General features: G+C 30.6%; 3 protein-coding genes across 3 annotated transcripts in view; all 3 read right to left on the bottom strand.

Annotated features, from left to right (window-relative positions):
- Positions 1-22,680, bottom strand: part of LOC143197558 (uncharacterized) — a 199,179-nt gene that overhangs the window by 17,647 nt on the left and 158,852 nt on the right. The gene's annotated exons all lie outside the window — the stretch shown is intronic.
- LOC143197561 (electron transfer flavoprotein-ubiquinone oxidoreductase, mitochondrial-like) lies at positions 7,315-8,929 on the bottom strand. The gene is made up of 3 exons (XM_076406103.1): positions 8,794-8,929; positions 8,615-8,739; positions 7,315-7,626 (listed from the first exon to the last, which is right to left on the bottom strand). The coding sequence occupies exons 2-3, from the start codon at positions 8,637-8,639 to the stop codon at positions 7,451-7,453; spliced, it is 201 nt and encodes a 66-aa protein (XP_076262218.1). The 5' UTR covers positions 8,640-8,739; positions 8,794-8,929; the 3' UTR covers positions 7,315-7,450.
- Positions 8,875-9,392, bottom strand: LOC143197560 (double-stranded RNA-binding protein Staufen homolog 2-like). The gene is made up of 2 exons (XM_076406102.1): positions 9,261-9,392; positions 8,875-9,208 (listed from the first exon to the last, which is right to left on the bottom strand). Exons 1-2 carry the CDS (start codon positions 9,262-9,264, stop codon positions 9,009-9,011), a joined length of 204 nt encoding a protein of 67 aa, XP_076262217.1. The 5' UTR covers positions 9,265-9,392; the 3' UTR covers positions 8,875-9,008.

Genomic DNA, 22,680 nt, shown 5'->3' on the forward strand with positions numbered 1-22,680 from the left:
AATTATAAAAAAATAAATGGGACGATCAAATGGAGGGGACATTTGACACAATAAAAGACAGTTGGCTGTATAGACTCTCTTGGTTTTTATAGACCCTGATGCTAAACTAGTCCTAAACGTTGATGCATTCGACAAAGCTATGGGGTGAGTTTTGCAACAAATCGAATCAATTGAATCAAAATTGAAACCCACAGCGTTCTTTTCAAGAAAATTGTCTCAGACTGAAATAATTTACAGCACATATGATAGAGTACTTCTAGCCATATATAGTTCCATAGAGCATTTCAAACATTTTTTGGGAGGTCATTTTACTGTATTTACAGACCACAAACCATTAATATACGCTTTCAAACAAAAGTCAGACAAGCAGAGTCCAATGCAAATTAAACATATCAGTTTCACTGGGGAATTCACAATGGATATCAGACACATCGAAGGTTCAAAAAATATAGTTGCAGATCTCCTTGCAAGACCAAACATAAATCAAATCGAACAATCATTGGACTATATAGCGGTTGCAAAAGCACAAAAGGAAGACAAGGAATTGGAAAACATCCTCAACGAAGCAATGAAAACTGACTTACAACTGGAGCTACTACAACTACCAGATCTAGATGACCTTCTGTATTGCCACCTATTAAACGATAAAATAAGATAATATATTCCAGCAAAATACAGACATCAAGTGTTTCAGAAATTACATAATTTAGCACACTCGGGACAGCCAGGAATGTATTCATTGCCAAAAGTCCAAGGTAACAAAATACCTTATAAACAAATAAATATATGCCAGATAACAGATTCGGACATGCGCATATGGACATTGTCGGACCTTTACCACCATCCAACAATACATATTAAAAATATCGAAGCCGAAACAGTAGCACACAAATTCATAGCGCATTGGGTTGCAAGATTTGGTGTTACAACAAAGTTAACAACAGATCGAGGTAGACAATTTGAATCACATCTATTCAGACACCTCACAAACGGCCTAGGAATTGATCATTTATGAACTACAGGGTATCACTCACAAAGCAATGGAATAGTTGAACTATTCCATTGGACATTAAAGAACGCACTGGTAGCCACAAACAATATACAATGGACAGGAAGCCTGCCACACATTCTTTTGAGAATTCGTTGTGTTTTCAATTTCAAGGAGGAAATGTATGGCACTATATAGAAGCTACCGGGAGAGACATTCCGGGCAACGGAAAGTAAAATCGAAAGGCAGAAAGCAGAATCAGAATTCGTAAAGAAACTGAAGTCAACCATGAGCAAATTAAAACCGTAGAAGCGACCAACCATGCTAAAGAGAAGTCAGATGTCAATACAGATTTCCTAGAAGTACCATATGTTTTCGTAAGACGAGATCAAGCAAAAACACCACTAAGCCCATTATACGAAGGACCTTTCAGAGTCCTGCACAGAGAAGAAAAAGATAATATATAAGACCCATCCTATAGATGGGAATATATATAAGAAAATTTCCCGCGACTGGCTAAGGGGGGGGGGGGTTCTTCTTCGCGAAATAAGATCAGCCACAGGCACAGAATAAGATCGACCAAATGATCAAGAGCACGCAAAAAAGTAGACAGCAGATTCATTCATTTTTCGACGCTCACGCATCATAGATTTCAATCAACAATCATCCATTCAATATTCAAACATTCATATGTTTTCATTAGTTAATTAGTTGTATAATAGTTAGTGTTAGTAATAAAGTACTAAGGGAAACACAGTTTCGTTCAATCAATTACACGAAGACCTCTATAACATAATCGTTCAAACCTTCTTTAAAAAACACTTGAACAACCCAAATATTAAAAAGGTCTAAAATATATAAAACTCGCTTTTACAATATTTATATCATATTTTAAAATTGGATAAAATAAGATATTTAAGACAGAACAGTAACTTTTCTCTCTAATGGAATTGAGACGAAAAAGACAGCTCACACCTTTCTAAATTCAAGTAAATTTCTTAATTTTTAAATAAAATTGTTTCGTTGATGTAAAACTGTGTTTTTATCTTTACGGAAACCAAAATCAAAAAAGTCAGTAGGATTGCGATCTTGAGCCTGGTTTCCGTTGAATTTATTTAATTTACTAGAATCGGACATTTATTCGGAACAGATGGATCGAAATTGGACTAGCTGCTCTTCCGAGATTGCTTAAAGTGCCCCTGGCCTGCGTATAAGTGGAATTCGGAAAAAAGTTATGGAAATCACCCGTTCACATAATCTGTTGGCATTTGGGTAGAAGCAATATAATTTGAGGAAACTGTTGCTCCGAAGTTGTTGAAACTACCCCTAGCCTGCAGTTATTCGAAATTTGGAACCCACGAAACAATTCTTAGGTAATATACGTTCGGAACTTGGGCTCAATTTGGGCTCGAATGCATCGCAGTGCAAAAGTTCCACAAAATTGAACTAAAAAAGGAAGCACTGATCAATGCCCACAAAGAGAGTTTTATTCGGTGATTAAATTGTATATGAAACTTAATTTTAGTGTACGGCTTTTTGAATTATCTTGATTATTTTATCAAATTCAATTATTAAATAATATAAGATATTATTTTTAAAAAACCAACTGAAACTGTATATACTTGATAAAGTAATTAGTATAATAAACATTTTCATTTAAAAGTTAAATGTAAAACCTTTAAATACATTAGGACATAAATCCAAAAATTTTTATTAAAATTCATATTGGTGTCAACGCTTCTTTCGAAATTTTTTCAGCATCCGTAGTTCAGAGAGCATAATAATCGCATGACGGGGTGACATTCCGAGCGGGTTAAATTATGTTGTTTTAGGTAATTCTGGAAATGAGTTTTAATTAGTGTTGAGAACAATCGACTGAAATCGACTATTGACTGTTTAGTAATTGACAACTTTTTACAATCAACTGTTTCAGTCGTTTACTTTTAGTTACTATTTTCAGTTCTACTAGTTCATTCGACCGATTTTTAACATTCACATTTTTAGATCCTAGATTTAAAAAGCTGGATTTGATATTGCAAATATTGCTGAGGCGATACAAAAAGTTATCACAAAAGAGGTATCTTCCATTCTAATTTCAAAAAATACAAATATAGATCCACAACTTGAAATTCAAGACAGAACTACTGACCAAGAATGTATTGACATCTTGAGATATTTTGATAAAAAATGCAAAAGATTAAGCAGTATTTGTAAATGCCATTTATTGGGCTTTTACAAAACCCATTGGATTTTTGGCAAGCCCATAAAATGACGCTACCTGAATTATATCAGTTACACGTAAAATATTCCTCTACACCCGCAACATCTATCCCTTCGGAAGAAGTTCTTTCAAAATCTGGGCAAATAATTATCGATCGAAGAAATCGCCTTACGGGAGAAAAGTTGAACATGATAATATTCCTGAACAGTAATTTAAAAATATTTCCGTTCAAAAATAAATAAAAATTTTATTTAAAAAGGGTCTGGTAGTTATTGTATGATCATTTTTAGGTTCCCCATGGATTATATTTTTCAATGATTAGGTATACGTTTACAGTTTATTTTGTAGTTATGGTTATTGAACATTTTTAGTTTTTAGGTTTTGTTTAAGTTGTATTGTACTATTTATATTTATTACCCTATGTTATTTAAAAATAGCAATTACTATATTAAAACACGATAAAACATTTGTGGTGTTATTATTCCATTCCTCTTTACAAATCCACAGAACATTCAGTATAAAAGTAACCCTACTTCCTTTAAAATTCTATTATTTATTGCATGATAATAGAAATTAGATTTTTTTTTCTTTTTTAAAGTTAAGACGAGAATGAATATACATACATCTCTGTCTCGCTTATACTACCATTGGAGAATATAAACTAACTTTCTCATTCCTTTCTTTCCTATCTCACAATTTATATAGACAAGAATTCCTACATATTTGTCTGACTTTCACGAATGGAAAAAAAGTCGAACCATGTATTTGCTACTTTTTAAACTATCGACTATTTTTGGACTATCTTTTTGACACTTTTTGAAGTAGTTTTAATATCTGTTAGTCTTTAATGTTGGAGTTTAAAGTTTCGCTTTTGGGTACGCTGATAGTTATTCTACAATTTTAAAAATAATCTCACTTATGATGCCCTTTGTTATAATGTTTAGTTAAAATTTTAAATTTCTCATTACTTACGGAATTTATGCTTTCCTATATTTATATATAATATATTTAGTTTTATGATTTTTTTTGGTAGTTTGCTTGTAATAACAATATATTGTATATTAATATAGCAACATTTTGGAACGATATTTTTCAAGATTGTTAATGTAATAGGGTAAAAAATTTAAATTGTGAATGACAAATAAGTTATAGGTAATATTTTTTTTGATTGACTTTTTGGTTTGTATCTAACACCCTCGATTTTAGTTAAAAAATATTTCCGTCCGATAATAAATAAAGCTTAATTTTATTTTAAAAAGCTCTAGTAGTTATTGTGCGATCATTGTTAATTCATGGTTATTGTACATGTTTAGTTTAAGTTCTATTGTATTGTTTATATTTATTATAGTATATTGTTTAAAAATAGTAATTCATTTCAGAACATTCAAATATAAAAGTAACTCCACTTTCTTTAAAATAAAAGTATTAATGATATATTAATAGTATTCAGTCATGTTTTTCCTTTTCTTTTTTAAAGTTAGTACGTGAAGGAATATGTACATCTCCGTCTCGCGTATACTAACGTTGGAAGATATAAGCAAATATTAAATTAATTGCTCCAAGCAATTATATCCGTCCTTTCCTCTCTTACAATTTATATAGGATAGGGATCGAACATATTCGTCTGACTTCAAGAATTAAATAAAACGCCAAGCCGTGCATTAGATTTTGCATATTTTATAGTGGTTAGTAGGCGTGTTGGCCACAAAAATCGATATATCGAAGGAAAAAAATATCCATATTTTTTGCAATAAGTATAAGATATATCGATATTTTACAAAAAAAATTTATGTATATTTTTAATAGAAAATAAAAATAGTGAAATATTAGCCTAAAAAATTTTTTTTCCAAAACTCTTAAGGAATAACGGTATTTTTGATAAACCATTAAAATTAAGTACCAGAATTCACTAAACGTTTAAAAGTAAGTTCCGATTTGAAATTTTTTTTTTAATTGTACTTAATCTTCTGAAAATATATCAGCTAAAAAATATCGATATATCGACAAAAAATATTGATATTTTTTCTGCATCCCTAGCGGCTAGTTATTTAAATTTTTGTGTTGATAGTGGTGTATGGAGATAGCTGATACACGATTTTAAAGTTCTTCAAGTCGTAAAAATGTCGAAGAAGCGGAGATCAGACGTACCAGATCAAAATACAGAAAATATAATCAATGATGTAGTCAGGTACATTATTCTTAAAGCTGACGAAAATTCATTTTATACCAGATCCGAATTAAATCAAAATCTAATTCAACAAAAAGGGCCAATGTGTGGATAGTGTTATACAACAAGCAATTAAGGTTCTGAAAAATGTTGGTATTATTATTGTTATATGGATGTTGTTGATATTGTTTTGTATAAATTTTTAGGTATATGATTACACACTTACTGAATATGATGATGTAAAAATGAAAAAAAAAATATTTTTTAATTAGTATATTGCCTTCTGTAAATTATTCTGATGAAGAAGAAGAAGAATGTGTTTCTAGTTATGAAACTGGTTCAAATGTACCGAATGCTGCTCACAAGATACTGACCCTATTAATTTTATCCCATATATTTATGTCAAACACTCCAGTATCAGACAGTGAGCTCTACGATACCATTCCTTTATTGTTTTTATATTGTTGATTTATTATTTCAGAATCCCTTTATAGTTTTCTGAAGTCCTTGGATATTGATGTAGAAGTTGAGCATCCATTTTTTGGTAAAGTCAAAGAATATATAAGAGAAACCTTGATAAAGAATTATTACCTTCACTGTGAGTTTGATGACAAAACGAAAATACAAACTTTTCAATGGGGGATTCGAGCTGAAATTGAAATCTCAAAGATGAAGGTTTTACAGTTTGTATGTGAGGTAACTATTTCAGTTGACTTATAAGCACATTGTCAGGTTATTATTGATTTACAGATGTATGGAAATAAGCAACCAAAAGACTGGCCAGAACATTACAGAGCGGCCGAGAATCAGTTCAGAGAAAGAGAGCAAAAGGAAGAAACAAGGGTTGAATCAAGCTAGTCACCGATACTGGGAAAACTACAATATAAAGTTTATTTGTATACAAAAATTGTAGCTTCTTAACTAATACAATACAAATAAAAAGATATATAAAAACGTTAAATCTCATTGGTCCTTACATTGCGTTGTAAGCTGGGCCGCGACCTCCTTCTGGAACCACCCAGTTGATGTTCTGGCTGGGGTCCTTGATATTGCACGTTTTACGGTGGATGCGGTTCTGGGCATTGATCTACAGTCACTGGCCCTCTCCAGAATCGAGTGGCACAAACTCACATACACCAGCGGGACAAAAACAAAAATCTTCGAGTCCGTCGAAGATGCCTAAGTTTCGTTTGACAGGATTTTTGCGAGTTTAAAGTTTTGCATAACATAATTTGTATTATACACTGTATATACGCTTTTAGACTTTAAAAGATTCCAGTTGTGTTTTGATGACATTTGGGTGGTTATTTTATGAACTTTTAAACAATGCATTAATAAAAAACTTATTTTTGTGTAATGCTCTAATTTTTCATTAGGTACAATCCTTTTAACTAACTTTCGGCAAGGTAATAAAACCCGCGGCACAGCCTACTAAGCATCCTCCAGGGAAAGTGAGATTAATGATACTCTGAAAACCGCCGGTGCCCTGGCGAGATCCTATTGCCGTCTTCGATGTGATGCTTTATGGACGTATGGTGTTTGAACCTGCGAAGAAACGAACTTTACCGCATTACCGATGTTTGGATATTCAGTACCTTTGGAATTCCTTGAACGGGCCCAGGTACAGATTGGTGTAATTCAAACCCGACGGCCATCAGGGGTACCTTGTCGTTTAAGTAATACAGAAAGGATCCTCCGTAGGTGTTCTTATCCAAGGGCCAGTCGAAGGTGTGCTCCGCGCACACGGCTTATGTTTGAATCATTCGTCACGATATCTTTAACGCTCCCGTCATCGTTGTACTCTCCCAGGCACTGAATAACGTGTCCCAGCGGGACGATATAGTTCCCGTGATTAAACATTGGAGTTCCTGACGAAATATCATTTATTCAATACATAAATCGATTTAAGGCAAAGAATCCAACCTGGCAGGGCTGGTACCGGAATCCTACCGGTGCTAGTTAATAGACCGTTATCCTAACAGAAATTATCCTCCGTTAGGGGAGTGTTCAGAGGCGCGCCCTTCTCTTTCCAGTCCCATTTGTGAGGCCTTCTCAATGATGCTTAACTAAAAATCTATGTTCTGTATAGACCACCGATCAAGTGTGCTATGACTTCGATTCCACCGACCCTGATTTTCTTCCCTTCCGCTTCTAACAGTTGTTTGGCTCTTATAGCCGCGCTTATTCCAGCTGGACCACCGCCGACTATCAGAATATCAGTTTCGTCGGCGAATCTTTCCATATTTACATCTAGAATGTGTAATTTAAGAAAAATTAATCCTTTCAAGGTAAGTAATAATTTTATAACATGTCAGGCAGAAATTGTGAAGAATATATATTATAAATTTAAATAGTGTAGATACTTATAGTGGTAGAAAAAAATAGTGTTTTAAGCTGGGCATGTATTTTCTCAGACTATTGAAGAATAATTATCAGACTGTAACACGATTAGAGATAAAGCCAAGTCTCTTTGAAACAATTTTTTTGTTAAAGCTTCAGACAATAATTGTATCATTACATATAATCATTTTGAGCTATAAAATTTAAAATATCTTATAAAATTTATTTTCGACAAATTAATTAAATATTCCGAATTAAAATTAAATCTTAGATATTTTCAACGAATTCCCTAAATGCAAACTCATTTTCTTTTATTTTAAAGTCCAACTCAGAGGTTCAAACAAAATATATCAAAATAAACTGAACTCAGTGCAATTTTTATTTATTAACCTTTGCCAACAAAATAACTTTTATCTATAAATGTAATTTTATGAAAATCGATCTTATAACATAAATATAATACTAAATAACGCATAAAGTCACAGTTCAGAATCCTTTTTCTCATCTTCTATGTTGATTGTCTCCTATATATAAATCTTGGAATAATTCTATGTCCAAAATATCACTACAATATTAAATAAGTTTATTTTCATCTGTAATAAGATTGTGGGAAAATAAAAATGATTCGGCAAGACCGATTGTTAAGAAACCGACATTTGACAAGATTGTAGAAAATTGTTTTTTGGGTTGCCTATCGAATTTAAACCAAATAAAATTACCTGACATCAGTGGATTTTTCGAAAAATTTATCTAGTAATCCTAGTTTATAGAGCACATTCAATCCATATTTAGCTACTAGGTCACGGGAATTTTTGATATTTACGCCTTCACCCAAGCACATCTAAATAATAATGTATGGAAAAAGGGTTTAAAAAACTCTGTATCAATAATTACTTACAAAAGCTTATATTGTTCCCAATCATAAGACTGCGTAGTATTTTTCATTCTCAAGGTACTCAGTATATTGTACTTCTATGTATAAAAGTGGACCTAATTTTAAGATTTGCTGGAATTGGCATCATCCTGAAAATAGACTATAAAAATACACTTGATATCATAAAAACTAATTTAAATTACCTCTGACGTGCCTTGTACTTTACCAATAAGACCGTTGTCAAAATTTACCACATTGTCAAACATTCTATCAATCATATCAAAAGTAGTCTACAATTTTGTTTTTCTATTTTTATTTTTGGACTTTGCTGGTTGCTGGAGAGGAGTTTTATAGTTTTGTTGCTGTTTGTGTGTTGACCCTTCAATCTCAGGAATATTCATTAAACCAAGTAACATTTTCAGCAGCGATCCTTTTTCGATTTTCCTGATCCAGCGACTTCTAAATCATCAACCGTGCATTTTGTTGTAAATGATTTCTTATGGGCTGGCCCAAATTCGTCGACTATCTCGAAGTTAATCTCCAAATTATGTTTTTGAGCAGCTTCATACACAATAAAAATGGATAATTTTATCATTTGATTTTGTTCTTTGCAATTACCTGAAACAAAGGTAAGTTATCTAATCATCATTTTCTATAATAAATTGTCTACCCATTGCTTCACATGAACTCCTCCTTGTTTTTGTTAATATAATTTAGAGCTTTCAATGCATGCTCGTAATGAGAGCATTTTTTATCGTTTGAGCCTCTCCAAGAAATTTGACGTCGTTGACGTTAAGATGGGCTTTGAAAGGTCCCTTCATGTCAGAATCATTTCTTCTAACATGAAGAGTATCATTAGATTAAACTGTGTCATTCAGTTTATGCAAATAAGATTTTTTCACTGAAATGTCTGGTGATGCAGTCTTGCCTTCTATTTGTTCCTAAAAGGCACCTTATTTATATGTCTATATTTAACTAAACAATATTGAATACCAAAATATCATTAACTATAGCGTATTGTACAGACATCCCTACCTTTAATACTAAATTGTTTAGTAAAGCTTCAGGTGTTTCTAATTTTTCACTCTTTTTGATCTTCAAAGAATGATGTTGATATTCTGTATTTTTCAGAGCCCTCTGTGCAGCTTTCCTTTGAACATTCTTCAAGCTTTTACCATCCACTGCTTAATTTTCGTTTCCTAAATAGAAAGCGATGGTAAAAACTGTATTGTGCAGAAGTCCCTGAAATTTTTGATATATAATAGCATCTAATAATTTGTCGGATTTGTCTTCTGCTGGTTCACTAGTCAAACCTAAAACTCAGTCAATGAAAATTAATAAACTGTTACTAAAGAACTACCTTCAAATGTTTCTGACACAGAGGGATTATTTTTCCACGTTTCCGAATAAAGATACCACGATGAGGTATCTTTATTCTTCAAAGTTAAAAGCGTCCCTGATATAGATCCTTTTATACTAGTGAATTAACTATAAACATTGCTATTTACCAACAATACAGTCTCTGTCTCCAAAAATATTTTAATATCATTTAATAACAATCCATAACTTAAGCTTAACTAGGAAAATAATAGTAGTATACAATTAGAGCAAATCATACTCAAATAATATAAAGCGAAAACATATATAACCGAGGGAACTCACTAAAACTAACCTTAACATAATAATATAGAGCTGTAGGGGGTAAATAAAATTTCGATATTCTTGATAAAAACTATCGATATTTTATTAAAAATATAGATAATTTTGGCTAATCTATTGATTTGGTTTATATTGGCTAATTTTTTTAATATCGCAGTTATTGCACTAAAGATTTCGGTATTTTTTTTCCTCTCATATATCGATTTTTTTAAATATTTTTCTATCGATATGTTTTCTGGCCGCGGACATATTATTTAAAAATATCAATTAATATGTTAAAATACAATAAAATATTTGTGGGGTATTATTCCATTTCATAGAAAAATTCCATTCTTTTTTACAGATCCACAGAACATTCAAATATAAAAGTAATTCTACTTCGTTTAAAATTAAATTATAAATTGCATGTTATTGCATGTAATTATTATAATAGTATACAGCAATTTTTTTTTCTTGTCTTTTTTAAAGTTACTTTATTACTAAGCCTACTGACTGGCGATTGGCCAACTTAAAAATTATCCCAGAAGACATCCAATCTTACCCAGCCTAGTTACTGGCGTGACTGGGATCATTTTCCTTGTCGGATTTTGTACTCTTGCCTAAGGGCATTCACAAACATCACAAATTTACTTCCATGCCCCAACAGAATTCGAATTCGCGACTATCGCTACAGTAAGCCAGCTGCGCCAACTAAGCCAGCTGTTAAATCGTTTTTCATGAAAAAATATTTTATAAAATAAATAAAACTTCTTTATAACTATTAATTTGTAATATGTATGGTTGCAGAATGTATGAGCAAATTTAAAAAATTCCCTTATTTCTCATATGATTTATCTACCAAATACTTCATTATAATGAATCAAAAATTATGGGTAAATGATCCAGGGTTTTTTAGAAGGGTCGGGGTCAGGGTATAATGAGTCAAGTAATAAGGGGTCAAGTTAATGGTAGGTTTTATCAGGATAAACGATATAAATGTGCATGCATTTTGATTTTGTTGATTTGATATTTAGCATGATTTTTTTATTATTGAAATTCTCGCCATTTCCGTTAGCTTGTAGGATTGGTTGCATATATCACTTTAATTTTCAACTCCCCACTCTAAACGTTGTGGTTTTTATATGAAAAAATCAAAATACCGTGAGGTAAGGTAATGCTCTAAAAATGATTTTGTTTATAATGTATTTTTAATATGCAGGAATGGTGAACTGTAATCTTGATTCTTGATGTATTGAAACATTTTCGTGCCACCGACCAGATCACCTTCAGAGACAGTAGTGTTGTATATTTTAATTGGTATGATAATATTAGAATATCAAATTACTAGAATAAATTAAACTAAAAGTTGTAAAGATCGTTACGTCAATTACTATAACTAGCTGGATTCTGGGCGATATTATCAAAAATAGTCCTTAAACATTGGTTTTAACTAGTGTTTGAAACAATCGACTGAAATCGACTATCGACTGTTCAGTAATGGACTGCTTTTTACTATCGACTATTTCAGTCGTTATTTTTGGTTCGACTGTTTTTACTAGTAACTGTTTTCAGTCGCTATTTTCGGTCCGACTGATTTTATTACTATTTACTATCGACTGTTTCAGTCGTTTACGTTTAGTTACTATTTTCGGTATGAACTAGTAGATCATTCGACTGATTTTTAACGCTCTGGCCTTCCGTCCTAGCCGCGCCCTTGAAAGTAATGCGCCGAATTTATGCTTATATAGATTTAAATATAACATATGTGCTTTTATGTTTTTTTTTGTCGTTTGCTTGCGAATAACTATACATTGTAAACTAATATAGCAGCATTTTGGAACGCTAGTTTTCGAGGGCAAAAAAATTAAATTGTAAATGATAAATACTAAGATACTTTTGCCTCGCGTAATAGATAATACTTTTGCCTGGCATAATAGGTAATACTTTGGACTGGTATAATAGGTAATACTTTTTTGATAAACTTTCACGATTTTTGTCCAAGCCTCTTATTTGTCGAAACTTTTTTCCTAAAATATTGAAAACTAAAATTAGGTTCCAAAGGTTTCAGAAATTGCATAGATCCAAAAGATTTGAAAAGTTTTTTTACAGTAGCAGTTGTTACATTTCTTTTAAAAATATTAACGATAAAGAGGTGAATAAAGTATATTAAATATTTGTAATAAATACATTTTCTGATAGGAAAACTCTACTTGCATATTTTGTTGGCTATTAAGAAGAGCACCACTATCTTAACAGAATGTGTTCAACTATTAAAACCCATTGAAATAATGATCACCGAGTTATGTGGTGAAAGATATCACAACGATGTCTTTAATTATATGGTTAATAAGAGGACTGCAACATTCCATCAAATCCAGGATTTTAACAAGTGAATGGGGAAACAATGACAAAATTGTCTATTAGATGTCATCAATAAAAGACTGGCAATTTTAGAAATGAATACGATATGCGGGAAATCCACATTTTAAAAAAGCAGGATTTGGTATTGCAAATATTCCATTCTAACTTCAAAAAATACAAATATAGTTCCGCAATTCGAAATTCAAAACAAAACTACTGACCAAGGATGTATTGACATCTGGAGATATTTTGATAAAAAATGGCGAGAATGAAAGAAATAATTACTCCAAGTACTGCAGCAACTTTACAGATTTAGCAGTACTTGGAATTTCCATTTATTGGGCGTTTAGAAATCCCATTGGATTTTTAGCAAACCCATAAAATGGAACTGCCTGAATTATATCAGTTACACGTAAAATATTCCTCTATACTCAAAATCTTATCCTTTATTTTTCAAAATTTGGGCAAATAATTAACGATCGAAGAAACCGCCTCACGGGAGAAAAGTTGAACATGGTAATATTCCTGAACAGTAATTTAAAAATATTTCTGTTCAAAAATAAATAAAATTTTCATTTAAAAAGGGTCTGGTAGTTATTGTATGATCATTTTTAGGTTCATCATGGATTAGATTTTTCAATGATTAGGTATACATTTACATTTTGTTTTGTAGTTATGGTTATTGAAATCATTAGTTCTTAGGTTTTATTTAAGTTATATTGTACTATTTATATTTATTATACTATGTTATTTAAAAAGAGCAATTAATATATTAAAACACGATAAAACATTTGTGGCGTTATTATTCCATTCCTTTTTACACATCCACAGAACATTCAGTATGAAAGTAATTCTACTTCCTTTAAAATTATATTATTTATTACATGATAATAGAAATTAGCAATTTTTTTTCTTTTCTTTTTTAAATCTTATCACGAGAATGAATATATATACATCTCTGTCTCGCTTATATTACCACTGGAGAATATAAAGACATTTAAAATTAACTGCTCCAAGCATTTATCTCCGTCCTTTCCTATCTCACATTTTATACAGACAAGAATTCGTACATCTTCGTCTGACATCACGAATGGTAAAAAACAGTCGAACCGTGCATTTGACTGAAAATAGTAATTACTATTTTCAGTCGCTATTTTTTTGACTATCGACTATTTCGACTGTTTTCAGTCGATAGTTCCCAACGTTAGTTTTAAACTGGTTATATCAACTAAAACATAATGGATTCGGAGAGGTACACAGGGAACAAAATTATTGGACAAAGACTACTTATAAACATGCCACAAAAGTCGGGTGAAGAGTTAGGAACCCATGGCGTTAAAATAATGAAAATACTAAAAAACAATACTGTATTGCTTGAATGCAGATGCCAGAAACAAAAAGCATTGATTTTAAAACAAATCTGGGAGAAGGAAAATGTGCAGATTAGTGACTCGATAAGGTTTAATCCGAAAATAGTTTTAAAATATGTGCGAAAAGATATGGACGAAGATGAACTGATTGATGACCTGATATATCATAATGAAATGATCAGGATCAAATATTGGGAGACAAGAATGTGAACCATGCAATTAAAATAATTAGGAATCCCAGTGGTCCCAGTAATATTTAGAGCTATTATGAAAACTGGCCAAGTAGTCGTTGATCTTATGACCATGAAGGTGGAAGAATACAAAGAATTTTTACAATGCAGAAAATGTTGTAAATTCGGTCATTCTCAACGCATATGCCACGGTAAATTACGATGTTTTAAGTGCGGAGAATACCACAAAGGGTATAGATGCTATTCTTATAGTGCAAGATGCATAAATTGCCCAAGAGATAGTAAAGCTAATAGAAATGAATTGGGACACCATGCAATTTCGACAAAGTGTCCTATATACTTAAGAAAATTGCATACATTTAGGAAGACAATGCAGAAAAAATTGATTTATGCATAGAAGCGAATTTCTCTACAGGGAGGAATAGTGTTCATTTTAGTTTTTATACTGTACTTTTAAACATGCATCGTTCGAACGAATCGATGGTGTAACCTATGCTTAATACATTATGTTGCCTACTTTACGCATAAACATTTAATTTAGCTTTATTTACTAAACTAAACCAAACTATACTATTATTGAATAATCTATACTATGCAATAAAATAATGTTAGTTGAAAATGTATCTTATATGACCTATAAATACATTTCAGTTATTAAATAATGTTTTTTACAGGATTATCTTTAGATTTAGTTTGTTTTATATAATTATAATATATTTTATGTAAATAATAAAATTATGTTATATTATAGTTCTTAAAAATATACAATATTTTTTTCGGTTTTATGTAATATTCTTGTATCATATTTATTTTGTAGGCTTACCAATAAATAAATGTTTTGTGAAAGTTGTTGATGTATTTTAAAATTTCCTTTTTACCAAAGAAAAAGGCATGGTCACATCTGTGATTAATAATAAATGTAAGTGTTATTGAAGGTATGACAAATATATTAGCAAGTTTTCTCGATTGCACAATTAGAACACTGTTGCAACGCAAATTTAATTGTTTATATTTGTACTGTAAATTTGAGTTTAGGAATTTTTATTAGTATTTTTTTTTGGAACTTGGAATTCTTATTAGTATTTTTTTTTCTTTGAACCAGTGGTTCAAGGCGGGCAGTATGTTGGGACGTAATTACATTTATATAAGTTTAAGAAGACTGTGTAGTTTAAAGATTAGGAATTTGTATTAGAATTATCATTATTTTGAACCTAATGATTCAAGGCGTGCAGCATGTTGCGATGCTAAATTAATTATTTATATTTGGGGCAGCCGTGTAAATTTAAGTTTACGTTAATTGTAGAAATCTTTCGGTTGGATAGTTAACGGGTCTAATTTATTAGAACTTTTAACTGTAACTCCTAATTTTTATGACATGGGAAAATAATTATTGATACAAAATATAACATCGCTTTGTACTGAACATCTGGAGAAATTAGCCAAACAAAAAAAGGGACCGAGTAAAGAGAACAGACGTGTTCAACAAAGAGGAATCCCATCGGCTCGTTGTCGACTGTTTCGGATAACGGGGGTTCGCGTAGCGAGGCTAGACGAAACGTGTCAGAAGTTAGACCTGGTTGAGGACTCCATATGGCGCCTGTATCCATAAATATCAAGAAGACCCGAAATCGTGGAATTTTCTATTGTATTGTAATAAATACATTTTCTGATAGAAAAACTCTACTTTAATATTCAGCAATTTGTTTTGATGGCTATTATAAAATACAAGAAAATAATCACTGGTTGTAGCGACACTGACTGCTCACATATGGAAGAAGGAAATAAAAAATTACTGTATTCTATGATGTTGCCAAATACTTTCAATAAAATTTTTACTGAAGTCACTAATTTGCTAGGAAAGTAAAACACTGTTACAGCATATATATAGACTTCTGATTGTACTAGATCGTTTTTAACTCTAACTTCCCATTTTATTTATAATGATCAAATATCTAATCCTGTTTTAGCCAATAGAGAAATAAGCGAGTCACACACGGGTGAAAATATTGCCAATGTTATTCAACACGTATTAAGGCAATGGAAAATTCAGGATAAAATAACAGTAATAATCAGTGATAATGGGCCAAACATTAAAAGTGTAATATGTGATCACTTACAAAAGAAACATCATCCGTGTGTTGTACACATTTTAAATGTATATGTTACAGATGCAATAGAATCACAGAAATTTAAGGAGCTAATTAGAAAATGTAGAGCTATTGTAGGCCATTTTAAACATAGTGTAACAGCAACTGAAAAATATGCAGAAGCAAATGGGGCATGCATTATTAAAAGTAAAACAGGATGTTCCTACTAGGTGGAATTCAACATTGATAATGATGGAGAGATTAGTTGTTCTTAAGGAGCCTCTGCCTGCAGTTGTAACTTCTTTGTCTAGAGCACCACAGTTTTTATTTGTTGACGAACGGACCACCGAGTTATCTGGTGAAAGATATCCCACTATGTCTTTAATTATACCGTTAATAAGAGGACTGCAATATTCCATCAAATGTAGGATTTTAACAAGTGAAAAATTTACAAAATTGTCTATCAGATGTCAACAATAAAAGACTGGCAATTTTAGAAATGAACACGATACGCGGAAAATCCACATTTTTAGATCCTAGATTTAATTAAGCAGGATTTGGTATTGCACATAACGCTGAGGCGATACAAAAAATTATCACAAAAGAAAGATACCTCTTTCTAACTTGAAAAAATATAAATATATTTCCAAAACACGAAATTCAAAAAACAACTACTGACCAAGAATGTATGACATCTGGAGATATTTTGATAAAAAGATGGCTAGAATGAAAGAAGTAATTACTCCAAGTACTGCAGCAACTTTACAGATTAAACAGTATTTGGAAATACCATTTATTGGGCGTTTAGAAAACCCATTAGATTTTTGGCAAGCCCATAAAATGACACTACCTGAATTATATCAGTTACACGTAAAATATTCCTCTATACCCGCAACATCTATCCCCTCGGAAGGAGTTTTTTCAAAATCTGGGCAAATTATTAAGAATTGAATAAATCGCCTCACGGGAAAAAAGTTGAATATGATAATATTCCTGAACAGTAATTTAAAAATATTTCCGTTCAAAATTAAATAAAACTTCTATTTAAAGAAGGTCTGGTAGTTATTGTACGATCATTTTTAGGTTCGTGATGGATTAGATTTTTCAATGATTAGATACACGATTACATTTTATTTAGTATTTATGGATATTGAACATCTCTAGATTTTAGGTTTTGTTTAAGTTGTATTGTAGTATTTATATTTATTATACTATGTTATTTGAAAATAGCAATTAATATGTTAAAATACGATAAAATATTTGTGGTGTTATTATGTGTTATGTGATACTACCATTGGAGAATATAAACACATTTAAAATTAACTGGTCCAAGCATTTATCTCCGTCCTTTCCTATCTCACAATTTATACAGACAAGAATTCCTATATCTTCGTTTGACATCACGAATGAAAAAAAAAACAGTCGAACCGTACATTAGCTATTTTTTTAACTATCGGCTGTTTTGCGACTATCGACTGATTCGACTGTTTTCAGTCGATAGTTCCCAACGGTAGTCCTTATGTTCTTTGTAATTCCTACAATATACATTAATGTTACTAATATTATAGGAAAATTATTTTTTTATCAAGTTCCAATTGTCTATTCATTTGAAAAGATTTTAAAATATTTAATACCTGCATAAATATTACCTACATTTTCAAAAGTTTTTTGACTTATTTTTAATATAAATATTGTAAGATCAGTTTCGTATAAAAACGGTGAAGTCATGATAATAAAATTGTTTGTTATGGTCCAATGTGTGGCTCTTATCTAGTACAATTTCAATAACCACCTTACATTATACAATGAGATTATATATTAATTGCAATAATTATTTGGGATTTTTATTACTTAGGACTTTATAGATCAAATTGACATTTTATTATGTTAATGGAATAACCATCGTCACTTTTTAATGCGCTCGGTGAACTATTATATATTTTCCTTAAAATGTCTATCTATATCTCACTTAAGAAATTAGGGAAAGTATAAAAACAACAATATAACAATAAAAATAATTTAATTCAATATAAACGAAAATAGTAATGTGCATTATATATTCTATATTATAATTATATTCTATTATATTATATTATTAATTATTATTATAATTATATTATTAATTAATATTATGTTACATCATTAATTCATCTTCTATGCCGCTAAGTTAAATGGACACTATTAAGATTTTGAATAGTTGAACGATTATTATATTTGTATCAAAGTTTTCAACTACAAGCAAAAGGTTAATTTTTTTTAAGTGAGTAAAATCTTTGAGGTATTAACTTTTTCTTCTCACTTCATATATCTGCAGACATCCGTCCTCTGCGTAAAGCTTGTATCTTTGGTTTCACTGACAGCAGGGTATTGGTTAATCCTTAACACTTATAATTGGGTGGTTGTAGTACGATAACTCTTTGATGTCCTCCAGAAATTTTTTCCTAGAATGTTTTAATAGATTTATTATAAGATCCAGTACAAGACAAAAATTAATAATTGAAAAAAATTACCTGCAGTCTTCACAATAGAAATGCCTTTTCTGTTTCATGTTCTGTCCCTCCACAGATATTTAATTTACCTATTTAATTACTTAATTCAACTAATATTATAATACAAATCAAACAAATATATATATATATATATATATATATATATATATATATATATATATATATATATATATATATATGTTACTGGCGTGACTGGCATCATTTTCCTTGTCGGCTTTTACACTCTTGTCTAAAACATTCACAAGTTTTAAACAAACCTAAGACATAAATTTACGACCATGCCCCAGCGGGATTTGAACCCGCGGCTATTTCAACAGTAGCAGGACCGTCCCATCGCCTTTACCACTTCGCCACCTAGCCAGCTTACTATATTAATTTACAATATATAGTTATTCACAAGCAAACTACAAAAAAACATAAAACCACATATATTACATATAAATCTATATAAGCATAAATTGGGTAGATTTTTGTCAAGGTCGCGGCTAGGACGACACAGCCACATTGTTGAAAATAAGTCGAATGAACTAGTAGAACCGAAGATAGTAACTAAATGTAAACGACTGAAACAGTTGATTGTAAAAAGTAGTCAATTACTAAACAGTCAATACTCGATTTCTGTCGATTGTTCCCAGCACTAATTGAAACTCATTTCCAGAAGTACCTAAAACTACATAATTTAATCCGCTCGGAATGTTACCCCATCATGCGATGTTGCTAATTATGCTGTCTGAACTAGGGATGCTGAAAAAATTTCGATATCTAGATACTTTCTGAAAAATATATCGATATTTTTAGCCGATATATCGATACCCTTTTAGCTGATATATTTCTGTATTTTTCAGAATAAATGAAATACAATTTTTAAGAAACCATCAAAATTGGTACTTAATTCTAAATATTTGCGAATATATCACTATTCATTAAAGGATTTAGAAAGGATAGGTATTTTTTTAGACTAATATTTCACTATTTTTATTTTTTCTTAAAAATATCCATATACTTATTTATAAATATCGATATTTTTTCCTCTCCGATATATCGATATTTTTTAAAGAATATCGAAAAATATATGTCGATATTACGTTTTTTCGGTGGCCAACACCCCTACTCTGAACTATTATATTAAATATGGATATGTAAGGTACTTTGGTAGGTGAGGGATACCAGCGTATGGAATTGAAGCGTATGGATATGAGTATTTATTTGGGTAATATATTGGTCAATAGATGCAAATGAATCAAAAAATACTACTGTTAGTTTCATAGTCATGATAGCTCACAATATTTTACAAGTTCTTATTACTTACAATGTTTATGTTGCATCCTTATCAATAACTCATTTTCTATGCTACTAAGTTATATGGACATCATTAGGATTTTGAAAAGATGGGCAGTTATTATATTTGTATCAGAGTTTTTCTTAAATTAATCGACTTTGGGAATCGACCTTTAATTGCTGAAGCCTGCGATAAAAAGTCATACAATTATAAATTTAATTGTTGTTTGATATTTATTTATACTAAATATTATTTTTTCGCTATATATTTATTAAAATTGCGCCTAGCGTCGTATGGATTTATTTAAAAAACTAAATAACGGATCTAATGTCCAGTGTCACCAATGTGGAAAGCAATACAAATATAATCGTAGTACGACCAGTTTAATTAAACATGCCAAGAAACCACACATAATTAAATTAATTGCTCCTAATCATAATCAAACTAGATCAATGAGTACGAAAGTCAGTGACGGTGAAATAATAGCAGCTTCACAACCTAAACGAGCAAACATATGTAATTATATTTATAACCTTCAAATCTATAATTTTATCCTTGTCTTTTTCTTTATTTATATTTGGATGCCAGTAATTTTATTATATAATGTAATGCTTAATTTTGTACAAGTTATACTTTCTACCATCATGTATATACAGTGACACCTATCGGAAGCTTCTAATAAAATTAATTTTTTTAATTATTTATTTATTTAAAAATTATTTTATAAAATTTGTTTAAACATTTGTTTAACTTTAGAAGATTCGTATATTTTAATTTAGAATCGATTAAACTCGAAACAATCGATTCTTGCGTTCGATTAATCGATTCTTATAATCGAAAAATATAAAAATTAAATTGGAATCGAGAATCGATTCTATAAGATATCTTTCCATCCCTAAACTGTATCCATCCCCCACTCCTTTCCTAATGATATTTAATACAATAGTTTGGAAACCATAATTGGCAACACCGTCCGACGACGTGAGGTTTTCAGCCAATTAATTTGACTAATTTTAGGTACTTTTGGTGGGGGATGGGTAACAGTACATGTGTAGGCCGCGAAAAAAAATTCGATATTAAGATTTAAAAAAATATATATAGTTTTCGCTATTTATTAAAAAATATCGATATATTAGAGAAAAAAAAATTAATATATTTTGCAGTATATATTGATATGTTTAATAAACAATTACAATTAAGTAGTAATATTACAACTAAACCTTTAAAATCAAATACAATTTAAAAGTTTATTAAAAGTAATTATATGGTTTTTTTTTAAATGTTTAAGAAATATATTTAATTTTTTTGAAAAAATATCGGAAAATATGGAAGAATATAAATATTCACAAAATAGGGAAGGAAAGATATCTCAAAGAATCGATTCTAGATTCAGATAATTTTGAAAAAAGATGTCAACAATATAATCTAATATCTATTAAGCAGAGCACCACAGTTTTTATTTGTTGACGATGGACTATCTTAACAGGATGTGTTCAACTCTTAAAGCCCATTGAAACAATGACCTCCGAGTTATCTGTTAAAAAATATCCCACTATGTCTTTAATTATACCGTTAATAAGAGGACTGCAACATTCCATCACATCCAGAATTTTAACAAGTGAATGGGGAAAAAATTACAAAATTGTCTATTAGATGTCATCAATATAAGACCGGCAAATTTAGAAATGAACACGATATGAGGGAAAACACATTTTAAGATCCTAGATTTAAAAAAGCAGGATTTGGTATTGCAAATAATGCTGAGGTGCTACAAAAAGTTATAACAAAAGAGGTATGTTCCATTCTTACTTCAAAAAATACAAATATAGTTCCACAACTCGAAATTCAAGACACAACTACTGACCAAGAATGTATTGACATCTTGAGATATTTTGATAAAAAATGGCTAGAATGGAAGAAGTAATTACTCCAGCAACTTTACAGATTAAGAAGTATTTGTAAATGCCATTTATTGGGCTTTTACAAAACCCAATGGATTTTTGGCAAGCTCATAAAATGACACTACCTGAATTATATCAGTTACACGTAAAATATTCCTCTACACCCGCAACATCTATCCCTTCGGAAGAAGTTTTCAAAATCTGGGAAAATAATTAACGATCGAAGAAATCGCCTTACGGGAGAAAAGTTGAACATGAAAAATAAATAAAACTTTTATTTAAAAAGGGTCTGGTAGTTATTGTATGATCATTTTTAGGTTCGCCATGGATTATATATTTCATTAATATAGATTTACAGATCTCGAGAATAACAAGTATCATCGGTCCTCTTTATTTATAGGGTAATTAGATGTTCATAAGAAGCTTTATGAGTTTCATAATATAACCATAAATCAATCCATTTTAAATTTTAAGAATTTTAGTAAGATTGATGTCTGGTGAATACAGAATATCTAAGAAAATTTGTTCTTGCTCTTAAGAACTAATAGTAATTAATATGGTTCTGAAGACATAGTATATCATTATACTAGAGGTAATTATAAAGTTTATTTGAATTTTTCTGTAAATGTTATTGGTATTAACTTCTAATCCATTTCAGGTTTTATTAATAAATGTCTTTCGCAACAAAGTACTAACTGAATGTTGCAAGTAATATATACAATAATTAAATACAAGGCTAAGTAGGAAGGGTTG

The sequence above is a fragment of the Rhynchophorus ferrugineus genome, unplaced genomic scaffold (genome assembly GCF_030347505.1).
Source record: "Rhynchophorus ferrugineus isolate W39M unplaced genomic scaffold, kcgeb_rfMv2 rfM5, whole genome shotgun sequence".
Classification (NCBI taxonomy): domain Eukaryota; kingdom Metazoa; phylum Arthropoda; class Insecta; order Coleoptera; family Curculionidae; genus Rhynchophorus; species Rhynchophorus ferrugineus.

What these genes read in the sequence shown, in the direction of transcription:
- LOC143197561 (XM_076406103.1), bottom strand. Translation starts at nt 8,639, where the DNA reads ATGATTGGGAACAATATAAGCTTTT. An exon ending in TGGGAACAATATAAGCTTTT is followed by an intron (nt 7,627 to 8,614) that starts GTAAGTAATTAT and finishes TACACATTCTAG; the next exon opens with ATGTAAATATGGAAAGATTC.